Source organism: Drosophila grimshawi, unplaced genomic scaffold (assembly GCF_018153295.1).
Source record: "Drosophila grimshawi isolate 15287-2541.00 unplaced genomic scaffold, ASM1815329v1 contig_1377, whole genome shotgun sequence".
NCBI lineage: Eukaryota > Metazoa > Arthropoda > Insecta > Diptera > Drosophilidae > Drosophila > Drosophila grimshawi.
In genome coordinates this window covers 2,796,128-2,817,852 of record NW_025062900.1, presented here as the reverse complement: position 1 = coordinate 2,817,852, position 21,725 = coordinate 2,796,128, and the positions used below count along the sequence as shown (strand labels likewise).

The window sequence follows — 21,725 nt, the reverse complement described above, 5'->3', positions numbered from 1 at the left end:
TACCTAAAACCCAAGCATTCAAAAGTCATTTGCAATAATGCGCCGCAAAATATCGAAAGTGAATTATTTGTGGAAAAACCCTAACCCAAAATTAAAGCAATAATTTCCGGTTGCCTTTTGTTTGAATCGTTTTGCATGGAAATATATATTAATTTATTTATTGCCTAAAAACCTAAAATCTGACAGAGAATTATTTACACTGTTGCCACGCCCACTGTATTGTTCTTAGGAGCGACTGCTGATGTTGCTGTTGTTGCTGTTGTAATTGCAGCTTTGTCATTTGCCTTTGATTTGTGTTTTTCTAATGTACGCACACAAAAAGCAATTTGTCTGCCACAGAAATTAAGCCTGCCCCACCGGCTCCCTCTGCCACATGCCACATGCCAAATGCCCCCCTCCTCATCGCTTTAGAGCACTTTTCGAGCAGAAATTGTGTTAATTTGCATATTCGAAACTTTTGCCTAATTGAACATAATGCCACTTAATTAAACTTAGAAAACTTCCTGAGAGGGGAAGAAAACATCTCAACAACTATTTGGGAAGCGAGCATGTAAAACTGTGCCCCAAAAACATTTATGACACTCTGATTCTTCTTGTTTTATGTTTGATAGCAGTTTGTTGAAATGTTTCGATTATGACTCAAAACATGTCTCGCCCCCTTTCGCTCCCTCTTTGCTACCCTTCCCTCTGGCTATCTCCATCCTCCTCCCTTTCGCACATCTGACGGCTATTAGCACTTTAGAGTTTGTGCATAAATTATTTTTAAATGACTTTTAAACGACAGTTGAGAATGCCCAAAAATTGGATAAGTTTTTGATTACAAAAATAAACTCTTAAAAGTAAATATAAATATAAAATAAATAATAGTTTGCCAAATCTTTCAAAACTAAATCATTTAAAATGAATGCTCATAGTTTGAATGGCAACGTTTCAATGTGAATGGCATAAATCGACATAGACACAAATCAGTTATTTAAACTGCGACTTATCGCTGGAAATGTAAATTTGTCAAGTATCAAATTTGAATCTATCGAGAAGGAAAGCTAAATCGATCAAATATCGAGTTTGGTAAAAGTATCGATAGTCTTATGACTGAAATGCTTTTACTCAAAACTCATAAATCATAATTATCAATAATCGAATCGCAATTTATCGAAAGGTCAATTGCTAAAAGGATCGATATAACTCGAAAATCATAAAGTAGGCAATATTTCAAAGTGAAAAAAATAAGCTTAATTTTACAGTTATAAAGCAAAATTTGTAGTTTTATCAGATATGGATTTATCTCTATTATTTTTGTTCGCTTTTATTTATTTATTTATTTGTCTTTTCGTTTACATTATCGATTCATTATGTTGGGATGAATTCCAGTGGAAATAAATCGATTTCAATAGTCGTCGACGATCAAAGCAGTTCCGGCTAAAAGAACCTGTTCCGAGTTGACGGAGCCACCCAACTTCAGTTCCAGCTGACAGATGAGTTTATCCCTTTTAGCCCTGCTATATAGGGGAAGAGAAATTATCTCATCGGTTTGATATCGATTGCTGGCAAACTGTTCGATTTTCTTGAATTTATCGCCAGCGCGTGCATTGAGTTCGTTCTCTTCATCTTTGATTGTGTAGCTGATGAAGAATGCACTCGATACACTTGCATTTGGTATTTGTGTGTCTCCGTCGAGCTGCATGTGTTTTGAAATAAATTTTATAGTTCATTTATTATTAATAGTTTTAATTTTCGTTTTTTCGTTTCATTTAGTTTGGACATAGACCAGCACGTTGGGCGTTAGTCTGTGCAGTAACCAACTGGACGAAATTACTCACTTCACGAAAGTGCATACTCACTCAACGAACTGTACACATAACAGCGCTCCACACGTTAATGCACCGAAATACTTTAAAGTGTGGAGCAACACAGTTCAAAACAAAAGACAAGCGCAGCTGATTAAAAAGAAATACGAAAATAATATTCAGATAAGCCCAAATAATAGTTATAAGAATAAACAAGCAAGTGCAAGCTAAATAAACATTAAGTGTGCATGTAAAACAAAAGTGTACTGTCACTACTCGTAAAATACTCGAAATCAGTGGTAACAGCAACAGCACTTGCTGTGCAGCCCTGGTGCCTGGAGTTAACAGAGCGCCGGAATGTCAATCAAATAAACAAAAAGAAGCGGCGTGAAAAAAAGGCGAAAAAAGCTGCAGCGATATCAAAAATTGAACAAATGCAAATGCAAACGTAAATGTTGTAAATAAAAACGCACAAAACACAATTCAAAGCGAGTGCTAAACGCTATAACAACCGTCAAGCTGGAGACGCATTTTATGGCCAAGATGGGCAAGGTAAGCAAACAAAAAAAAGAAGCAGAACACAAAAAAATCCAAACGCAAGAAAAAAAGAGACAAAAGACTCGCAAGAAAAGAGACAGCTGCGCTGATTGACAGACAGACAGACAGAGAGACAACGAGACAGGCGGACAGGCAGACAAGAGGCATTTTCATTTCGTGCATAAAATAAAGAATTTAACCTTTAATGGAGCCACTTTGAGCATCAATAATTTTGGATTCATCTCATTTGCTGTCGCTGATTTGGATTTCAACTGCAATCGCTGCGTGGAGATGCCAAAATTGCGCGCCTGCTGCAATTTGAGGCAAGCGAGCAGATTCTCACAGTTGTACACTTGCACCAGATTCACCTCCCGACCGAAATCTAGCTGCAGCTGCCCCTTGAAACGCTCCTCCGCCGCTTCCGCTCGCACCATCAAACCCCTCAAGTAATCCACGACGCTTTTGCTGCTTGGCCCTGGCCACAATTTCGCCCAGCTGTGCGGCACCTGCATGGAGAAGGGGAAAATTATGGTTATGGGATATTTTGAGTGATCGTTGGGAAATTAAAAAAGGGATATTATCCATTCAGCGGAAATTCAGAAATTGAAATCGATCACTTAGCATTTTTTAAAAACGTGTCTCTTGAAAGGAAATATATATGTTGTTATTGGCATATTCTTTTATCTGTCTTAATACATTTATATTTCAAATGAAAGATATTTCCTTGTTCTTCTAACCTTAAAAATTTCTCAAAAATACATCAAGTTTCTTACTATTCGATTCTCAGAAATGTCTGAAATTCGATCATAGATTTGGAGTGTGTGTTTATCAAACTCAGAGATCTTGTTCTCATTCTTCTATCTACCTACATAAATATACTGCTTTGTTCTTCCAACTTTCAGTACCTTTAAGCATAAATTAGAGAGATCTTAGATTTGGAGAGTATTTGATTATATCGTTTCTGCAATTTAGACAGCTATTGCAATTCATTCCCAGAAATCCTAAGTTATATATATATATATTAAAATATAAATATTTATAAATCTCAGAGAGTTATTAAATGGAAATTCTTAAATTTTCAATATACTCTATGCTAATTACAAACTTTGTATATTCCACATAGAAACAGGTTATTTTTCAATTACGAACTGTGCAACCGAAGTGTGGCCATCTCTACAATTACCACCCAATCTAACTCTCTCTCTCCCTGCTCCACTCTCATCCCACATCGCATGCTCACCTGCTGCTCCGATAGTGCCTGCATTGTTTGTGCATCGACATCCGCTGGAGAAGCATTCATTCCAGCTGCTGTTGTCGCCGCAGTCTCCTTAAGCCAGTTGTGCAGCTGGGAGAGCAACTGATGCACTGCTCTATAAAGCTGGGCGCCCAGCTGCAGCTCAGCGTGCACGAATAGTGTCCAGGGCGTAGGAGTGGCAGTGGGCGTTACTGTGTCTGCCGCCTCCTTGGCAGTCTGTGTGATGCTACAAGATGTGGCCAACTTGCGCCACAAGCTGAGCAACGGTTTGATTTGCTGTTCGAGACGTTGTCGGGAATTGGGAGCAGCAGCAGCTGCCACTTCACCTGCTCCTCCTCCTACTCCTCCATAGTGCAATGCACGCAGCTCGTTTATGATGCAACGCGTCTGTTCCATTTCACGCTGCTGCTGCGCCTGGTTAGCCAATCCATAAAGACGTGGTTCATCCTGTTCGGGCAACTTCTCGACTGCTGCATAATAATCCTGCAACTGGGAACTGGTGGGCAGTTGACAGTAACTCAAACCCAACGGTTGCCAGCGATTGCTCAGCACATCGGCGCAACAGAATTGCGAGAGATAAGTGTGCAATATATCCAAATCCCTGGGATTATTCAATCTGCCGCCATAGGCGATTGCTTCGCAGAGACGCTGCATTATTGTCCAATCGCAGCGTCCACTCGCCAGTTGTGCGTCCAGCCAGCTGAGCACGCCCAGCGCCGCCTTTAGATCCGCTTCACCAAACTCGTAATACTTGGACCATCCTTGGGGTATATATTGGCGCCGTTGCTGCAACACAGCGTGCAGCAGAAAGAGAACCAGTCGCATCTTTAAGCACTTGGCCGATTGCTTAGTCTCCGCCTCGAGTCCGGCGTAATTTTGTAGCATGCGTTGCAGTTGCTGTTTGAGTCCGTGCGGCTGCTCGTAGCGCACTTGAAGGCATTTATAGATGGTTGCCTCGCTGAATCCCCTTGTGGACTCGCAGAGCAGCCACAGCCGAAAGTCGGCTGACTTTTTCAGTTCGCCCAATAGTTGATCCATTTGCTCCAACCAATTGGGCACCAAATGCACATTCTTCACACACAACCATTGTCCTTTGGCGGCTGCCTCGCGCATCGCCATCAACGCTCTCTGTTCGCTGCCTCTGCCAATTGCCAACTCGACATATTTCTCTGTGCCCCATTTCTTTAGTGCCACTCCTCGCAGTTCTGTTGCCGGATCCAGTTCGGGCTGACTGATCATTAGAATGGGTCTGTCGCAGCTGCTCTGCTCCAGCAGCTGTTGCACACTTGGCTGTGTGGCTGCCTCGGGAGCTAAACCCAACAATTGGCTGCTCGCCAAACGCAGCTGTGGCAGCAGTAAATCGGGTCGAAAGATTTGAGCCAGGAGCACGCGGTGAAAGGGCGTTTTGATATTAGCTGTGGGCAGAAGGGCAAACGATTAAGTTATAAATATAGTGAAACTAATTAACTTAAACAGGAAAACAAAACAAAATTATAAATACAACAATTAATATGATTTACATACGCAGCACATCGTCCGTTTGCTGTTCGAGGAAGCCTCGCCACACATAATCCTTGTCCAGTTGCAGTTGCGCACGCAACTCGGGCAGCTGTTGCAGCAACAGCGCCAGCTTCAATTGTGCCTCACGGCTCATGCAATCGGGCATTGCTCCACCCAATTGGATGCTGCCATCGGCACTGCCCATAAAATTGCCAACGAACAGTTCCCATTCCTTGGCCCCAATTGACGATCCGTATGCCTGGCGACAAACCCACAGCGCCAGAGTCAGTTGAGTTTCCCGTTGAATGGCTCGCGCGAGATGAAGGAAAACACTGCGCACGAGACGCTCGTACAGCAATCGTGGCTCCTGTGGCTCCTGGCCACGTAGTGCGCCCAAAAAGAGCTCAATGTACACCAAGGCGGACAGTTCGTAGCCCTGCGTTAAGCCCGCATAGAAATCCGCTGCGCGAACGCACAACTCACGTAGGCCAGCGAATTCCGAGAGCAGTGTTTGCTTGACTTGTCCACTCTGCTCGAGAGCTGCATCGATTTGAGCACTGCTCAACTTCACCTCATTGAGGCTGGCGAGTAGTGGTTCATTGCGCAGTATGTCTCCCTCGGCTTTGGACAGCTGCTCGAGCAGTTTATCCTGCAACGCCATACGCTGCTTGAGCAGCTCACCCTCGCGTTGGAGCACCTCAATTCTCTGCTCCTCCAGCTTGGCATTCTTGAGCACAATCGCCTTGGACAGCAGTTGATCGGCGAGTCCCGTTGCGGTGACTGTGAATCGCAAGAGATTCACCCTGCCTCGCTGCTCCACAGCCAGCAACTGTTGCAAACGATGCGATTTGCTGATGAGCACCAATTGAAAGTCCTCGTGCAGATCCACCAATTTACTGCCCACGGCCAGCTGGCGTTTGTTGAAACGCACATAAATGTGTCCCTGCAACAGCTCGAGCAGCGGCGGACGCACTTGCTCACAGTCCTGCACGAGCAGCGTCTTGCCAAAGCGCACAGCCAACTCCAGTTGATAGCCAAGTCTCTCGTTGGCCTGCGATGTCAGCTCACTGGCTCTGCCCGTCGCTTTCATATGAGCTGTCAACCACTGTCCCGTCGTCTGGGTGGGATCGAGCAGGAGTGGAACGGGACAACTGCCAAAGGGCAGCGATAGCATCTCTCGCAGCAGTGCAGCACTCTCAATGATCTGCGCATCGCGTGCCAATCCCTGACTCTCCCAAATGATCTGCTGCTGCTCGGTGACCAGAGTTTGACGCAGATCAAAATTGGTTCCGGGCAGCTGAAATTCCGCGTGGAGACGTTTCAACGCAGCGCTGTAAAAGGGCGGCAGATTAATATAAGAGTTGTACATTTAATGAAGAGAGGAAAAGATTAGATAAATATAAGAGTTGTCTATTTAAAGAAGAGGCAGATAGATGGCAGTGATAGGGGAATAGATTAGATTATATAAGAGATCTAGACTAAAATTCTATCGTTGCAGAAACTCAGCTGTATTCTCTTCTAGAATTTTCATAAGCAATTTGCTTTTAAAGTTCCACCCGCTGTGATAATGGGTGAAAAAGGGTTCTATAATAGATTCCTTAGTCTTTACTTAATCGGATTTTTGATCTTTCTCTTCTGCCACCACTGCACCACTCATATTACTCACCCCCGTTGCTCCACGCCCCTGCCCGCATAGTAGTTGATGGCCAAGGCGAGCAGCAGTGTTTTGCCATCCAGAGTTTTGTGCGCACGCTTCAGTTCCGCCAGCTGTTCACTCCAGGTGGCATACTCGGCACTCAGTTTGCCCACGAGGAGCTCGGCTGCTTGAAGCGTGGCGCCCGCCTCTTGTAGCTTCAGTTCCAGCACGGCTGCCTCTTGCGTGTATGTCTGCAACTTGGCCGACAGCTGCTGGACCCGCTTGTCCACATCATCCAATCCGCTGGCGAGCTGCTGCATCTCATCCTCGGCTGCATTGAGATTGTGCTGGAGTTCGTTTTGCTCCCGCTCCAGCGGCTTGATGGATTGGATGACACGCGCATAGCGAACACTGGCCTGCACCCAAGCAGCAAGTGGCGCAGCTGCAGCCGAGGCACGTTTCGCATTCTTCGATTCGTAAGAATCACCTTTGGCCTGCAGCAATCGCTCGACGGCATGACAGTTCTCGGGACTGATGTGTGCCGGGTCCAGGGAGCGTATGTCTTCCTTGACGCCACGCTTGGCCAGAAACGTTTTCATGCTGTTCCACGAGGTGTCCCTGATGCCCATCAATCGCAACACACCCTCGAGAATATCCCTCACCGTCTCGGGCGGAGCACGCAGTGAACGTATTTCAGAGAGTGCCTCGGATTTGATTTGACCCACTGCATTGCTAGCCTCCGCTAGAATGGGTTCCACTTCGGCCAGTTCTTGCTGAATCTCACGTTGTCGCAGCTTCAGTTGCTCACTGCTCTGCTGCGTCTGTTGCTTCAGTTCCAGCATGCTCGACTTCTGCTCATTCGCATTGTGCATCGTGGCCGAGATCATTTGCAGCGCATCATTCGCCAGCTGCCGCTTCTCCCCCAGTGCCTGCTCCTGGGCCGATGCATTCGATTTGAGCGTGTCCACAAGAGCATGTGCAGCTGCCAGTTTATCTACGCCCAACTGCAACTTGCCCAGCCGCTGATCAATCTCGGCCGCCGCATTGCTGTACAGATAGAAATAACTGCTGATTAGCTGATAGTAGCGTTGAGCAGGCTGCTCCGGCGGCAACTCCTCGGCCACGTCCGCAAAGTGACTGCAAACGGGCACCTTGCCACGTCCCACTCCCATCGACGACACCTCATTGAGCAGCTCAATGAATTGCTTGGGCAGCATCGAGAGCGTTTCCCGCGACTCCGGGCGCACATAGAGTATATCCATTTGTCGATGCAATGCCGGACAACTGTTGAAGTAATCCGCCAGCTGGGGACTGCTCGGATCCAGCACGAGTATCAAATGCAAATGCTCTCGAGCGCCTGCAATTGAAGAGAAGAGAGAATATATAATTTTTAACAGAATAACGATTATTGATCATATGAACATAATACATATTTTTTTAAAGAGATCAGTTTAAAAATTATTAAATAATACAGATAGTTTGTTATGCAATTGAATAGAAGTGGGATTATCAATCATATTAAATTAAAACATCATCATCATCTCATCTTCATAAATCAGTAGATGAAAGATGTTTGCAGTTGTAAGACATCCATGGCTATGATTTATTATTATTTTGATTCTATCCATTCCATCCACACCACTTACGCTTCATAAAGTAGGCGCCCAGTGATTCCTGATAGCCCTCCAGCTGTGCGGCCTGCTTTAGTGTGCTGGCTACGGTTTCCAGATCATCGCCAAACAGCTCCAAGATCTCACTGCCCTCGAGCAACGCCTCAATGGGTTTCAAGATGTCCGGCACATAGCTGAGCCAGCAGTGTTCGATGAGCAGATAGCTCATCTGCTGCTCCAGCGCCGCTGTTTGCATGACCAGCTTGAGATCGTTGTAGAAATCGGTCAGAGCATAAGTGGCGCCACCCTGCAGACTGAGCACTTTGGCCTGTTGCAGTGTGGCAGCTGCATAAATGGCATCCACATGGCGATCGCCAGCCTCCGCCAGTACAAGCAAATGTGCATCGTTGCGGGCGAGGATGCGTGCCACTTTTGCTGAATACTGCAGCAACTCCTCAGTAATGGGAGAAGTTATGTTGTAGCTCTCCGCATCTGATTGAGAAAGATCATATTATAGATTAGGCAGAAGACTATGTTCATAGCATTGAGCAGACAATATTAAACACACAGCACATTTAAAATAGTTATTATAAAAGCTCTCCGCGCATCGTCATTGAAGTTGACTCCAAAAAAAAAAAAAAGGAACATAAAATCCAGGTAAATTCCTTTGACTTCCGCATTAGCTACACAAAATTTCATCTTTCACTTTGTGAGTGGCAACATTTTTCTGTTATTTTCTACCCGTTCTCTATATACTTGCAGTGGATGACCCCCGAAGAGGAGGCACGCCAAAAGTTCATCATGCGGGAACGGGACCGGGAGAGAAAGCGCATCAAACGCATGAATCCCGAGTATCGGCAAATGGAACGGGAACGGGATCGATTTCGCAAACAGACGCCAAGGCCCAGTGTAGTTATCCCGATTCATAATGTGTTCATTTTTGTTGTTTTTTTTCCCCCACCAACCCCCCAAACCCTTTTCACTACTCACAACAACTGCTCGTATCTTGAAACAGCTAAAGTCATAACTTAAAGGGACATATAGATAAAGATATATACTCTTTAATAGTTCGGGGTAATGTGCAACTTCAACTTCGATGCGTGGGATGTAATAAGAAAGCTCTGTGTTTATAAACTGGACGGATTAGAAAGTGTTATTAGTGGTTCAGGACTTTCCTACTTGATAAACGTAGCAATATAAAAATTACAAATACATACAAACGATTCCTCCTTATAAATATGGATATGTTTAAAATTTGGGTCAGTACAGGGTAAGAACGAATTTTATAATAGATCAAAGGTTGCCTAGTAATTTAAGACTCACAGATAAAAACAAGTTTCAACTCAAAATTGTGGAAGATTATACAAGGACAGAGTATAAAAAGTATTTCTTTAGGGTATCAAAATCAAAAAAGATACAGAACATTTATCCTGAACTTCTGATTACATAAAAGAAAAGAACTTATAGCTAAACCCTTAAAAAACTAAACAAGTAATTCACTGTTTCAGTTCGCTTAACTCACTGCATATTGTTATTTGACGTTGTACTTCCTCCAGCCACTCATCGTGAGACAATCCGTGCAGTTGTCCCTTCGATTTAGGCGACTTGGGCACAAAGTACACTTTCTGTATAACATTGTAAAACAATTAACAAGCACATATATAGTGAGAAAGAGAACGACTTTCAATTAGCACACACCTCCTTGCCAAAGTATTTGCGCATTGTTTGCTTTAAAATCGTCTCAAATTGCTGCACATGCTCCTCGCTGGCCAATCGATCCCTAAACATGCCCAGCAGCTCGCAATACAAGGCCTGTGGGAATGAAGTGCACCAAAATTGTCAATTGGCAATTCCATTAGGAGTCGAACTAAAGCCACTTACCTCATTGAAGTCACTCGACGGGTAGTAAACGAGACCCTCCAATAGCTTCATAATGCACTTTGGACTAAACTGATAATGCAACTGCTGCTGCTGACCACTTGAGGCGGTAAAAGATGCCTGCAGCTAAAAGGTAGAAAAACCAGAGGCTAGTTTTAACTTTGGGCTGTAGAGGTTTAAATACCCTGGCAAGCTTTTAGTAGACGTTGAATGTAGTTTAAATATTTGTTGGTGATTGAGTTTTAGTTATGGTTATGCCAGCTATATGAGAAATTAAAAGATAGATTTAATTATGGGAGAAAGTCGGACGGAAGTGAAGGGAGATTATAGACTAGGCCGATTATACTCATCAAACATATATATGCAAACCAAAATTTTCAGTCAGACTGATTTATCAAGTTAGCAAGAAAGTAGGACTTCTCCGGACTTTATCGACGAGCCGATATAGAAAGAAATATACTCAATGATATATCTAAGAGAAGTTGCATTAAGTTATCCTTAAAACAAGGATACGAAAATAAGATCTTAAATCTTAATGTATATAGAAACAAACATATAGAAACATGTAGTCAAAGTTACTTATACCATCTGCACAGGGTATACAAAAGCGCATCATCAAAGAGCAAAAAGTACTCCACATAATGGACAAATTCGTTACCTTGTCGAAGCACTCCATTAGACACTCGCTGACATGCTGCAAATTGATGGGATTGCTGCCGACCCCTGTCCTAAAATGAGACTGGAGCAATGGCTCGAGGCGGCACTGAACAATTGCGAGCATATCGGAGGCACTTGGTCTGCCCACTCGCACATACTGATTGATGGCCAAATAGCGTGGGGCAATTTTCAGCAAATTTCCGCTAATAGACGCACATATTTGCAACCCGCTAACGCTAATCCATTCTAGATTGTCCGCATAGAAGCCGCCGCGTTGCACCAGTTGCAGCAGCAACTCCACAATCTCACAGGCACCCCAAGCATCCAGTTGACACAAATCCAAATTCTTCATAAACAGCACCAGACGCGATTGCTTGGGTTTATATTCGCGTCCACGAACGCCGCTCACAGTGACGCAGTGCGTCCGCAGCGTGTGCAGCACATAGCCAGCTGTTAGCTGCGTGGAGCAATTGATGCTGGCCAGCTGATAGCCCGAGTGCTCCTGCAGCGCCTGCTGCAGCAGCAGCGTTTTGCCTGCTCCACTCGGTCCGACGAGCATGAAGGCAGTTGCTCGATTTGCCGGCTGCTCCAGCAACGAATTGATAATGCCCAAATGTGCCTTGACATGGGCCGTAACAATCAGTTGACTATCCTGAGTCTCGGCTCTGTCAATCACACCCACCGCATACTGCTCGAGGGCACTGCGTTGCGGCTCGTAGTAGCTCAGCTCGGCATGATTCGGCTGAGCCACATAGAGATTCGCTCGCTGCAATACCAGCTGCGCAAACTCCCGCTGCCGTTCGCTGGGCACATAGCCGAGCAGGGCTCGCAATGTGGCCGCGCCATACTCCTCCAGTGACTGACTGTTGTGCAGCTGCAGCAGCAGCGATCGCAGCAAGCTGACACGACTAATTCCAGGCATCTGACTGTAAGGGGAGAGGTTGGGAAAAAGAGAGCATTAGATGAAGAACTGTTAGTTGAGTAGTATTCTAGACATTATTCCTGATTCATATAACTTATATGTTAGATATTCATTATACATTTATCACCATTTAACATTGTCATAATTATTACAATTAATCAGTTGCCTGTCTTAATGAGAAATGCCTGCTAAAAGCTTAATATTTCTTCTAACTTACTTCAACAAATGTTCGCTTTCCAGCCAGTCAAAAGCAGTCCTGAAATTTCCATCTATATAGTTTTGTAGTAGATCTCCATAAGGTTCCTTTTCCAGTTCATGCTTCAGCATTTCTTGCATAGGATAATAGTCGTAGCTGTGGCAATGTATATTATTAAATATAAGCAGTACTTTTTTAGAGTTTTATTTTAGGCTCACCTCATATTGACAATGCCCATGCGTGATATCGTAGCTGGGGAGGCGTGACGCACATCGTCCGTTTCGAATATAAAGTTGACATTGTTGCCAAACTGTATGCGCCAGCCTGAGGGCAGCGTTAAGAGTCTGCAAAGTGTTTCAAGATATGTTCAATTTAATTCACTCTTAAACAATATTAGAAAATATTTAGAAACAGTAGTTAAAAGTCTTAACAGGGGACAAGAGATAAGCTATAAGATGATTTCACATCGTTAATTCATCTAATGGATGAAAAATTAGTTATATTTTACTACGCATATTCTTGACCAGCATCAAAAGAAAACCCTTCTTAGCCATGGGTGTTTCGCAGTGTGTAAGAAAAAGCCCAACTCAGAGACTAAAATAGACAGACTTAAAAATATTAATATAAGTTTTCGTATGCCTTACGCTGATGCTTGATCATTTTATCGAACCCTTGAAAATATTGATACAAATCAATAGCAATTAAATTGTAAATTTATAGCCTTCCAATCGGTATATAATATACCCAGACATATTATTGCTCAACTGTAAAATTTTCATTAAGATCGGATGAGAAACAACGATTTTTTCATGTTGAAATTGGGTTGGGTTCAGTTTATCTCCCAGTCTAACTAGATTTTTTCTGTAAAATTAGCTGGCAAAAGTACCACTTCTAGACTTAAAAAACTTCACAACCCACAAAACAAATCCACGCCCTTTATTCTGTTCTTTTGAACTTCGTTTCGAGTGCGGCTCCTACGAGCTATGCTTTAGTTTTTCTTTTTTTTTTTGGAATGTTTTCTAACTCTGCCCGCTCTCTCAAACAACGACAAAAAAAAAAAGAAAAACAAAAAACCAAAACACGCTTCTCATCTCTACTTGCAGCTGATGACACCCGAGGAGGAGGCGCGCCACAAGTTCATCATGCGCGAGCGAGATCGAGAGAGAAAGCGCATCAAGCGACTGAATCCCGAATATCGGCGAATGGAGCGCGAGCGCGATAGATTTCGCAAGAAGGCACGACGTGCTAACGTAGCATTTTTCCAATATCTCTATATATATATCTAAATTATAAACACGCCACACACACACACACCCACACTGAGACAGACATATACACATAAAAAAAAGCTAGCACTTAAGTAGTAGTTGGAAGGAAAATCGTATTTTTGGACCTGGGCTTGGGCATGGGGCTTGTTTTAGATTAGTCAACTTAGTTTCTTATTTACACAGACTGATCGACCAATTTTCCAAACAGAGAAAGGAAGTGAGCGGGGAAAGGGAGAGCGATAGAGAGGGAATACAAATAAACCCAATTGTTAGTGTCAGCCACATTGTGCTTTAATAAGTTTTCCCCCCGTTTCTTTTCTTCTCTTCCCATCCAACAACTATCAGTTGACGCCCGAGGAGGAGTTGCGCCAGAAAATGATACAACGCGAACGGGATCGCGAACGGAAGCGCATCAAACGCATGAATCCCGAGTATCGACGTTTGGAGCAGGAACGCGATCGGGATCGGAAGAAGGCGCGACGTGCGAATGAGGCATTCAGGCAGCTGGAGAAGCTGCGCGATAAGATACGCAAGGAGCGCAAGAAGGGACTCCTGGTGACGGATGCTACGCAATTGCCGCATGAATTTGCCTCAATTATACCGCCAGTGCCTGTTGAGCCTGAGGTGATTATATCGACGCCGCAGACACAGCAACAACAACAACAACAGCAGCAGCAACAGCAGCAACAACAACAGCAGCAGCAACCAATCAACACACACCTGCAACAGCAGCAGCAGCAACATCAACTTGCTGCCGCCGCCGCAGCTGCAGCGGCACATCAGCAACAGCAGCAGCAGCAGCAGCAACAACAGCAGCAGCAACAGCAACAACATCGTCGTCGCAACATGTCGCATGTGGCAACATCGGCGGCGACGCTGACGCAATTGTCAGCGCCCGCTGGCCATGCGACGCCGACGCACCTGCAACAGTTGAATAAGCTGCAACAATTGTATCCGCCACCCAGCTTTGGTCATCCCGCGTTGCCCATTGCCGGCGTCACGTTGATGCCACAACTCTGCCATCCCATATTGCATCAGAATCTGGGCGCCACACTGTATGCGGCGCCACCGAACGGCATCAAGCAGGAATACGGCCAAGATGTGAGTAGCCTCAGTGCAGCGGCAGCAGCCGCCGCAGCGGCAGCAACCAGCTCTGCCTCAGCAGTGGCTGCGGCACAGGCAGCGGCGCTGGCCTCGTTGCGTGGCGTCCAGACAGAGGAGTCCGAAATGGCGCTGAATCTCGAACCGGAGATCATCTTGCAAACGCCAGCCGATGTCAATCCCGCGCAGCATCACTTTAATGCACACCAGCAACAGCAGCAGCAGCAGCAACAACAACAGCAGCAGCAACATCATTTGCAACAGCAGCAGCAGCAGCATTGCAACATGTTTCAGCATATGGCGCCACAGGCGCACATGCAACATATGCGTGCAGCGCCGCTGCCACCGCCGCCAACAGCAGTGACGCTGCCGCCACCGCCACCGCCACAGCAACAACAGCAGCAGCCAGCACCGCCACCAGCAGCACCATCGCAGCAACAGTTGCAGCCGCAACATGCGCAGCAGTGAGAGGAGAGAGAGATTCATGCACTCGCCTTTAGTTCATAAGCTCAACTAGCCACATACGCATTTTCATCCTTATTATTTAAGCGGAAGAGAGGGGAGAGAGTTACACACAGCGGGGAGAGTGTGATACGAGTGTACTCACAAGTTGGTCTTGTCAGCGAACTAGTTGCAGTTCATTAATATTTATCTAATGCCTAAAGTTAAATTCAGTTGAGACTTTACAGCACTCAAAACTTAACTCTCTTGTTTAGATCAAGTAAAATATGGTTCTTTCATATACAAAAAAATTGATTTATAGAAATTATAATCAATTTTGAATTGTTTTCAAATTTGAATTAAAACTAACCAGCTCAAAGTATTACTGATATGTGCATGTACTCAAAAGGCAAAAGCTATCTTGAAAACAAAATAGAACTAGTATAAAGTCACACATGAATGCATAAGTATATAAATCATTTCGATTTTAAGTAATATTCAGTTCATTCAACTAGAGAACCAGTTCGTCAAAATACATCAATGAATATGTTTTAAGTTCAATAGAAAGTTTTCAATACAAGCCATCAATGAATCCGTATAAAGCCAATTTGATTTTTAAATAGAACAAGTTTAAAAAAAAGGCAATTCATAAAAATGAATAAATCCATTTTCACTTGGAAATATTTAACAGAAAGTTACTTGAAAAAAAAAGAACTAGTTCAAGGCAACTACCAACAACACTCTCAACTCTCTCCAAAACACACACGCACACTCATAAACACACACACATACACTCACAAGAAAAACTCATGTTCTATGTAAGAAAAGAGAGAGACTCTTTGGCGACATTTCTAAAATGCCGTTACGTTGTGTATTACGTTTACTACGTTACGTTATTTGTTTTAGCGGGCTTCCCTCATTTAATGTCATCTGTTTTTTGAGCATTTCTATGTTTTAAGTCCTTTGTTTTTTGGTAGCTAAGTGATAGGTATAGGCATTTGCCCATCCGTACAATAAAATACTTGCAACATTAAGATACGAGATACGATATATGATAATGTCTACGTCTAAAAATTGTATACCCCATACGATATATATATATATATATACATATATGCCTATATGATATACATATAGAAAATATATGGCAAGCCGCAAATAATTATTACGAATTTATGCGCAAGTACGAGCAAAAAATATATTAGCAAAAGCTGTTGCTAAAAAAATTTAAGTTCAAATGACTTTTACTTTAATCTAATGCCAAAAATGTATAAACATTTATATAAATTGTCAACTCTTCGAATGCCTCAGAAATCCATCCACGATATTTAACTCCCATGCTGAACACATTTCAAATACCGAAGAGGAGATTTTGCTCTAGAAATGCGTTTCTGATTCTAATCATAGCGAATAAACTTAATCCATGATATAATCTCTAGCTTAAACTTAAAAATTCTCTAGCTAAACCGTCGGGAGAGCTTGCTTAGGTGATACTCTGACCCCAGCTGCTATATACATGCTAGGCGATAAAAAGTGCTTTTTAACTCACTTGTTATCATCGAGCACGGAGTTTAATGCCTCAATCCACTCGGGATCAATGCTGCCATCGCACACAATCCACGAATGGACATGGGCCGGCTCCTGATTGACGAGCACCGCGGTGTGGGTGAGGACGCCGTCTAGCCATTGCCGTGTATCAGTGTCCAGTCGTCCCAGCAACTGCACTCGACTCATCGACTTGGGACTGATGGTGTGTACGCGCAGCTGGGCCCCACTTGTTGTTGCTGCGGTCAACGCCTGACGCAGCAGAGCCAGAATACTCGACTTGCCACAGCCTGGTGGGCCGACGAGGACAACGCCCATGCGCTTCTGGAGCTGCTCATGCAATTGTAATGCCTTCTCAATTTGCCCGTCATTCGCGCTCAGATTGAGCGGCCCAAAGGCGGCGGCCAGTGCCTGCCGGAGCGGTGTCAACGGTGCCATTGAGTCACCAATTTCCGGAAATACATTGCGCAGCAACATTTCGAAACGTTCGACGTCCTGCTGCGCCAACTTGGACATGGTCGATGAGCGCAGACAGTGGACAACAATGCGCAATTCATCATCGTTGCCATCAGGTTCATTATGCTGTTGTTGGCGGCTGGTTGCTGCTAATTGTGTGCGGAGTCCCTCGCCGCAGACGAGCAGCACCGTCTTCAGTTCGCGCAGTCCCCAATCGTAGTGGCGCTGGGCGGATAGCATTTTACCGCACAGATCGAAGAGTTCGACGATGCGCGTAGCAATATTGGCGGCAGCCGCAAAACCCTCCACAAACAGCATGACGCGTGCAATTTCACCCGGCTCCGGTTGTTGCATCACAATCGGCCGGAACAATGCTTGTATATTGCCCGGCAACTTTTGTCGGCCGCCGTATTCGCCACCTGCTGGATTCAAAGTCACAAATATGCCACAGTGCTGGTTGAGTTCCACCTGTTTGAAGAGTTAATCAGTAGTTTAAGTTAAGTGGACAGCTTAAATTAATTAACAATTCAAATAAATCAATATTGTTAAACACTGTTTTTGGTGGCTTGTCCAAATCTCTTTTTTATGCTGACCTACTTTTGAAAACACTTTAAGTTGAATGCTATGCGCAAATATATCATTCTTTGAATTTGGGACTTTTGATGCTGCTTTAGCTGCTGACGGTGTTCATCCATCATGTTTGCTCACCTTTCGCTCGCCAATTTGCACAGTGTCCGCCTTGTCCTTGAGCGCACTCTGAATGGGCTGGATGAGCATTGATATGGATGAGAGCGTTGCCTCCTGCAGCCTATTGAACTCATCGAAGCAGCCCCAGGCGCCGCAGCGAGCTAACCCGGTAAGGATGAGGCTCATCGATTCGGTGTCCACATTCTGTCAAAACAGCAAAACAACATAAATGACAAATTGCAAGCAGCCAAAGCACTCACCTCATCGCAATTGAAAACCAACACGAGACGTCCCAGCATGCCCCCGAGTGCTTTGACGCACTCCGTTTTGCCAGTGCCCGCCGGCCCGAAAGGATTACCGCCGAGTCCCATATGCATGGCCTGGGTGAGGATGAGATAACACTTGTGCGTCAGTTGGGTGTGTACCAGTTTGTTGGCGTGACCGAGAAACTCGTAGGCGTATTCAAATTCTGCATAAACCATGCGCACCAACACCTGTCGTTGCCCATTCACATAATATCGCAGTTGACTCAGCCAATACCAGTCTGTGGCTTGCATCACATTATGGCGCTGCAGCTGCTCCACAACGCTCACATAATGCACCAGATCCAGCAGCAAAGCGCCTAGCTTAAGACTGTGCAAACTGTCACACTGTTGTTTCATGGCCACCAAATGTGAGATTTCAGCTTGCAACTGCTTTTGCAGCTTAGCCAATGACATGCTGCCAATTGATTTCTCCGTTTGCCTCGTGAAATGGAGCGCCCGTGCGGTGGCAAGAACTTGGCTGGCATATTGCCGTAGTAGCTGCTCATTGAGATTATCGCTGGATCCATTGGTGTGGTTGTAGCACTCGTAAATCTGCCCACGCAACGTCTCCTGCACAACGGCGACGAGCTCATTTAACCAGCGCTGTTGGAGGGAATAAGAACTCAGCTCTCAACTCATTGGAATTTTACTAGTTGCACTCACCTCAATGTCACCGGTCATGTCAACAGCTTGGCTTAGTCGCAGCTCATCACCCTCGGCGCTGTGCACCGCCAGTATTCGATAGTGATTGCCATTTGCCGCCTGCTCAATGGACAGACTGTGACAGCCGGGGAAGAGTTTGCGTATGTGTCGCTTAATGATGTCCGCATCCTTGGATGCCTGACCCAGCAGCTCCAGCAGATCGTCGTCGCCGAGGAAATAGAAACGTGGAAACGAGTTGCGTTTGTCCTACGAATGATTTATAAAGGCAGTAATAAAATTAAATATATAATTAATAATTGCATAATATAATAAATCTAAATAATTATAAAAAGACAGATAAGACAAGTGGATCGGATATGTGCCAAAGAAACTTTATCAACAGTACAAATATCATTAAGATTGAATAAGAAGCACAGGTTTTTGAAACCTAAACTTATTTTTATATATTGAGCAAACTACAATCTGTAATCCTTCTATGTATCTATAAGCTGAGTTCGTGTTTCTATAAGGGTTCCACAATTCGTGCTGCTCTTACCGTTATATAGCTCATTAGATTCTGTTGGCAACGCGCCAATTGCGTCTCGAGCGCATTCACAATGGTGCTGATGTTGTTAATCTTAAGCAGAGCCGTCACCCGTGGATCCATTTGAATCTCACGCATAACGTAGCGAAAGTCCTTGTCGATGCGCTTGAACAGAGCGTGCTCCTGCTGCAAGGTGCCAGCGCCAAACACTGGCTCCAAATAAACCCAACTATAGTGTAAAAGGATAACAAATATCAATAAATAAGTATTTATGGATATTAAGAAAGTCAAAAAAGATGAAAAATTCACCGTCGCTGTGAATGACTTAAGCTGCTGAGCAGCACATCGAGCGTATTGAGACGACTCTCCCAGAGACCCGCCTGATCCGAGAAGCTATCAAAGGCAGCCGAGTTTTTGGCCGACTGCAGCAGCGATTGATTGTCGCCAATCTTGTTTAGCACCTCCTGATAGTCCTTGATCAGCGCTACGCTTTGCCCGGCGGCATCTGTACGCTCAATTAGCTTGAGTTGGGCGGTAACCGACCACTGATCGAGTTCGACGAGAGCTTGCCGCACAATCTGCTCGGATGCCGCCTGCCGCACAATACTCCCAATCTCTGTGGCCGATGCCTGCAATGCATCCATATCCTCCAACAAATCCTGCACTTGTATGGCATGCAAAGGCTTCGATTGACGCCGGTGCAGCAGGTGAAAGATGGCCGCCCAATGACGTTCACTCAACGCATCCGATTGCAACTGCTGGAGGATGGGCAAAGTGAGCTGCAAACGTTCCACCTGTTGCCGGATGCGTTTCGCAGGTAAATCAATAGAGCCATGCACCGTGCCCTCCCAGCGGCCAATGAACTCGTTGAGAATGTACGGACGTCGCCTGTAGATGGCCCACTCCTCCTGAAGTATGGGCTGCAGTTCGTCCAAGAATGCATCATAAGTTTGCCACTGCTGGGACTGTGCCTCCAACTGGGCATCGATTGCAGCAAAGGGAGCCAGTGCATCTGCGGGAAATTCCATATTGAATTTATGGCATTCGTCGAGCAGCTGCTGCTTCTTCGTCTGCAATTGTTGCCAGTGGGCGCGTCGCTCCTTAAAGAGTTCGAGGCCGGCCAACTCATTGGCCTCCAGCTCCGCAATGGTCGACTCCCAGCGCAACAGAAACTTCTCCGCCTCGTTGCGCAGATTCTGGAGTTGAGTGTGCGCCTGCGTCTTAATCATATCCACCTGCCTCTGCAAGATGACCGCATGATTCTCCAGCAGCGGCTGCAGTTGCTCCCACTGCAACATAATCGTGGCCAATGCGGTCACACGTTCCTTGCACCACCCCGCCAAGCAGGCATCCTTCTGCCGGACCAACTCCAACGTGCCACTGATCTGTGGCAACTCGCGCATAATATTCTCATACTTCATGCCCGACTCACTGATGCTGCCCTCGTCCATGGGCACATTCTGCAGGAATTGCAACGCATTCTGCAAAAACTCCTGCACCGCCTGTACATCGTTGAGGATGGAGGACCGCAGACTGTTGGACAACGCCTCCCAGTAGCGTCTGCTCAGGTACTCAATATCTGAGCGCAGGGGCATCACATTGATCACAATGCAATCGATGGATTCCTCCGATTGCTGCAACTTGGCCAGCTGTTGACTAAATTGTTTGCACGCACGAAAATTGCGATCCCAATCGTCGGCCTCGTTCAAGTGGATGCCACACAACTGTTCCACATCCACACAGCCCAACGCAATCCAGGGCAGCCAAATTAGCTTAAATTCCTCCAGCTTATCGAAGAGTTGAGCAGCTCGCGCATAGAGCGGTCCAAAGTGATGGCGATTCAGCGTCACCATGGACTGAAATAGCTGAGTGCTCTGCTCGGATAGGCCATGAAAATTGCTGGGTCTCTCAATGAAGCGTCGCAGCTGCGAAAAGTAGACATCACGTATCTCCTCCTCCGGTGGACTGTAGCAGAGTTCGCGCTGACGCAGCAGCAACTTAATGTGTATATCGGGCAGTTTGTTGTTCATGTCCAGCAGTCCGAGTATATATTGATACTCAAGCACCTTGTACAGCTGATGATCCCAGTGCAGCTTGAAGGCATCCAAATTGGTGTAGCCTTGGCGTTCCAGCGTCGCCACCAGCTCACGTAGATGACGTAGCTCATCTTTCCACACTTGGTTTTGTGTCAGCAGATCGGTGCCCATCAGTTTCATGACCTGACAGAAGAGGTTGGGTTAGTTATTGCATAGATAAAGATAAGTTTCCCCTACACCCACGCACCGTTCGCTTGGCCTGCTCATGATAGCCGACTAGTAGCGTATTATCCGCCGACAGCTTGGACACTGCCTCCTGCAGGATGTTCACATACCGTTGCACCGACGCCTCATCCTGCCAAGCGACCGTTTCGCTTTGCACCAGACGCTGCAACTCCAGCGCATTCTTCAGCATTATGGGTCGCTGGCAGGGAATCATGCGATCCCCAATCGTGTTGTGGAACGTGGCAATTTGTTGCAATCGGCGAGCATAGCACATATATTTCGCAGCATGTGTGGCTGCGGAGCGCAGCTCGAGTGGCACCGTATAACCGAGATTCTCAAATTCGCGCACATCCTGGCAAAAGGTGACCAACTTCGGATTGAAGGTGACACGCATCAGCTGACGACCCTCCTTCTCGAACTTGACCACGGCCTGATCGTCACGTAGTCTGTGAATGGGAAGGAGTATTTGAATGTTAATTCTTATTTCTTGGGGAGAT

The 21,725-nt window shown here is 45.4% G+C and overlaps 2 protein-coding genes across 2 annotated transcripts in view; one reads left to right on the top strand and one right to left on the bottom strand.

Annotated features, from left to right (window-relative positions):
* Window positions 1-1,305: 1,305 nt before the first annotated feature.
* Window positions 1,306-21,725, bottom strand: part of LOC6562196 (cytoplasmic dynein 2 heavy chain 1) — a 53,313-nt gene continuing 32,893 nt past the window's right edge. Inside the window, exons 7-25 of the mRNA XM_032735879.2 lie at window positions 21,251-21,674; window positions 19,277-21,186; window positions 18,980-19,196; window positions 18,445-18,690; window positions 17,737-18,384; window positions 17,498-17,680; window positions 16,338-17,257; window positions 12,197-12,322; window positions 12,000-12,134; window positions 10,862-11,786; window positions 10,207-10,329; window positions 10,024-10,137; window positions 9,848-9,950; window positions 8,362-8,817; window positions 6,746-8,072; window positions 5,104-6,410; window positions 3,565-4,994; window positions 2,525-2,830; window positions 1,306-1,678 (exon numbers count right to left, since the gene is read on the bottom strand). Of these exons, the coding sequence (XP_032591770.2) occupies window positions 1,388-1,678; window positions 2,525-2,830; window positions 3,565-4,994; window positions 5,104-6,410; window positions 6,746-8,072; window positions 8,362-8,817; window positions 9,848-9,950; window positions 10,024-10,137; window positions 10,207-10,329; window positions 10,862-11,786; window positions 12,000-12,134; window positions 12,197-12,322; window positions 16,338-17,257; window positions 17,498-17,680; window positions 17,737-18,384; window positions 18,445-18,690; window positions 18,980-19,196; window positions 19,277-21,186; window positions 21,251-21,674 (11,191 nt within the window). The 3' untranslated portion in view covers window positions 1,306-1,387. The remainder of the gene's footprint in view (window positions 1,679-2,524; window positions 2,831-3,564; window positions 4,995-5,103; window positions 6,411-6,745; window positions 8,073-8,361; window positions 8,818-9,847; window positions 9,951-10,023; window positions 10,138-10,206; window positions 10,330-10,861; window positions 11,787-11,999; window positions 12,135-12,196; window positions 12,323-16,337; window positions 17,258-17,497; window positions 17,681-17,736; window positions 18,385-18,444; window positions 18,691-18,979; window positions 19,197-19,276; window positions 21,187-21,250; window positions 21,675-21,725) is intronic.
* Window positions 13,085-15,086, top strand: LOC6562843 (hormone receptor 4). The gene is made up of 3 exons (XM_032736201.2): window positions 13,085-13,228; window positions 13,592-13,870; window positions 13,943-15,086. The coding sequence occupies exons 1-3, from the start codon at window positions 13,085-13,087 to the stop codon at window positions 14,813-14,815; spliced, it is 1,296 nt and encodes a 431-aa protein (XP_032592092.2). The 3' UTR covers window positions 14,816-15,086.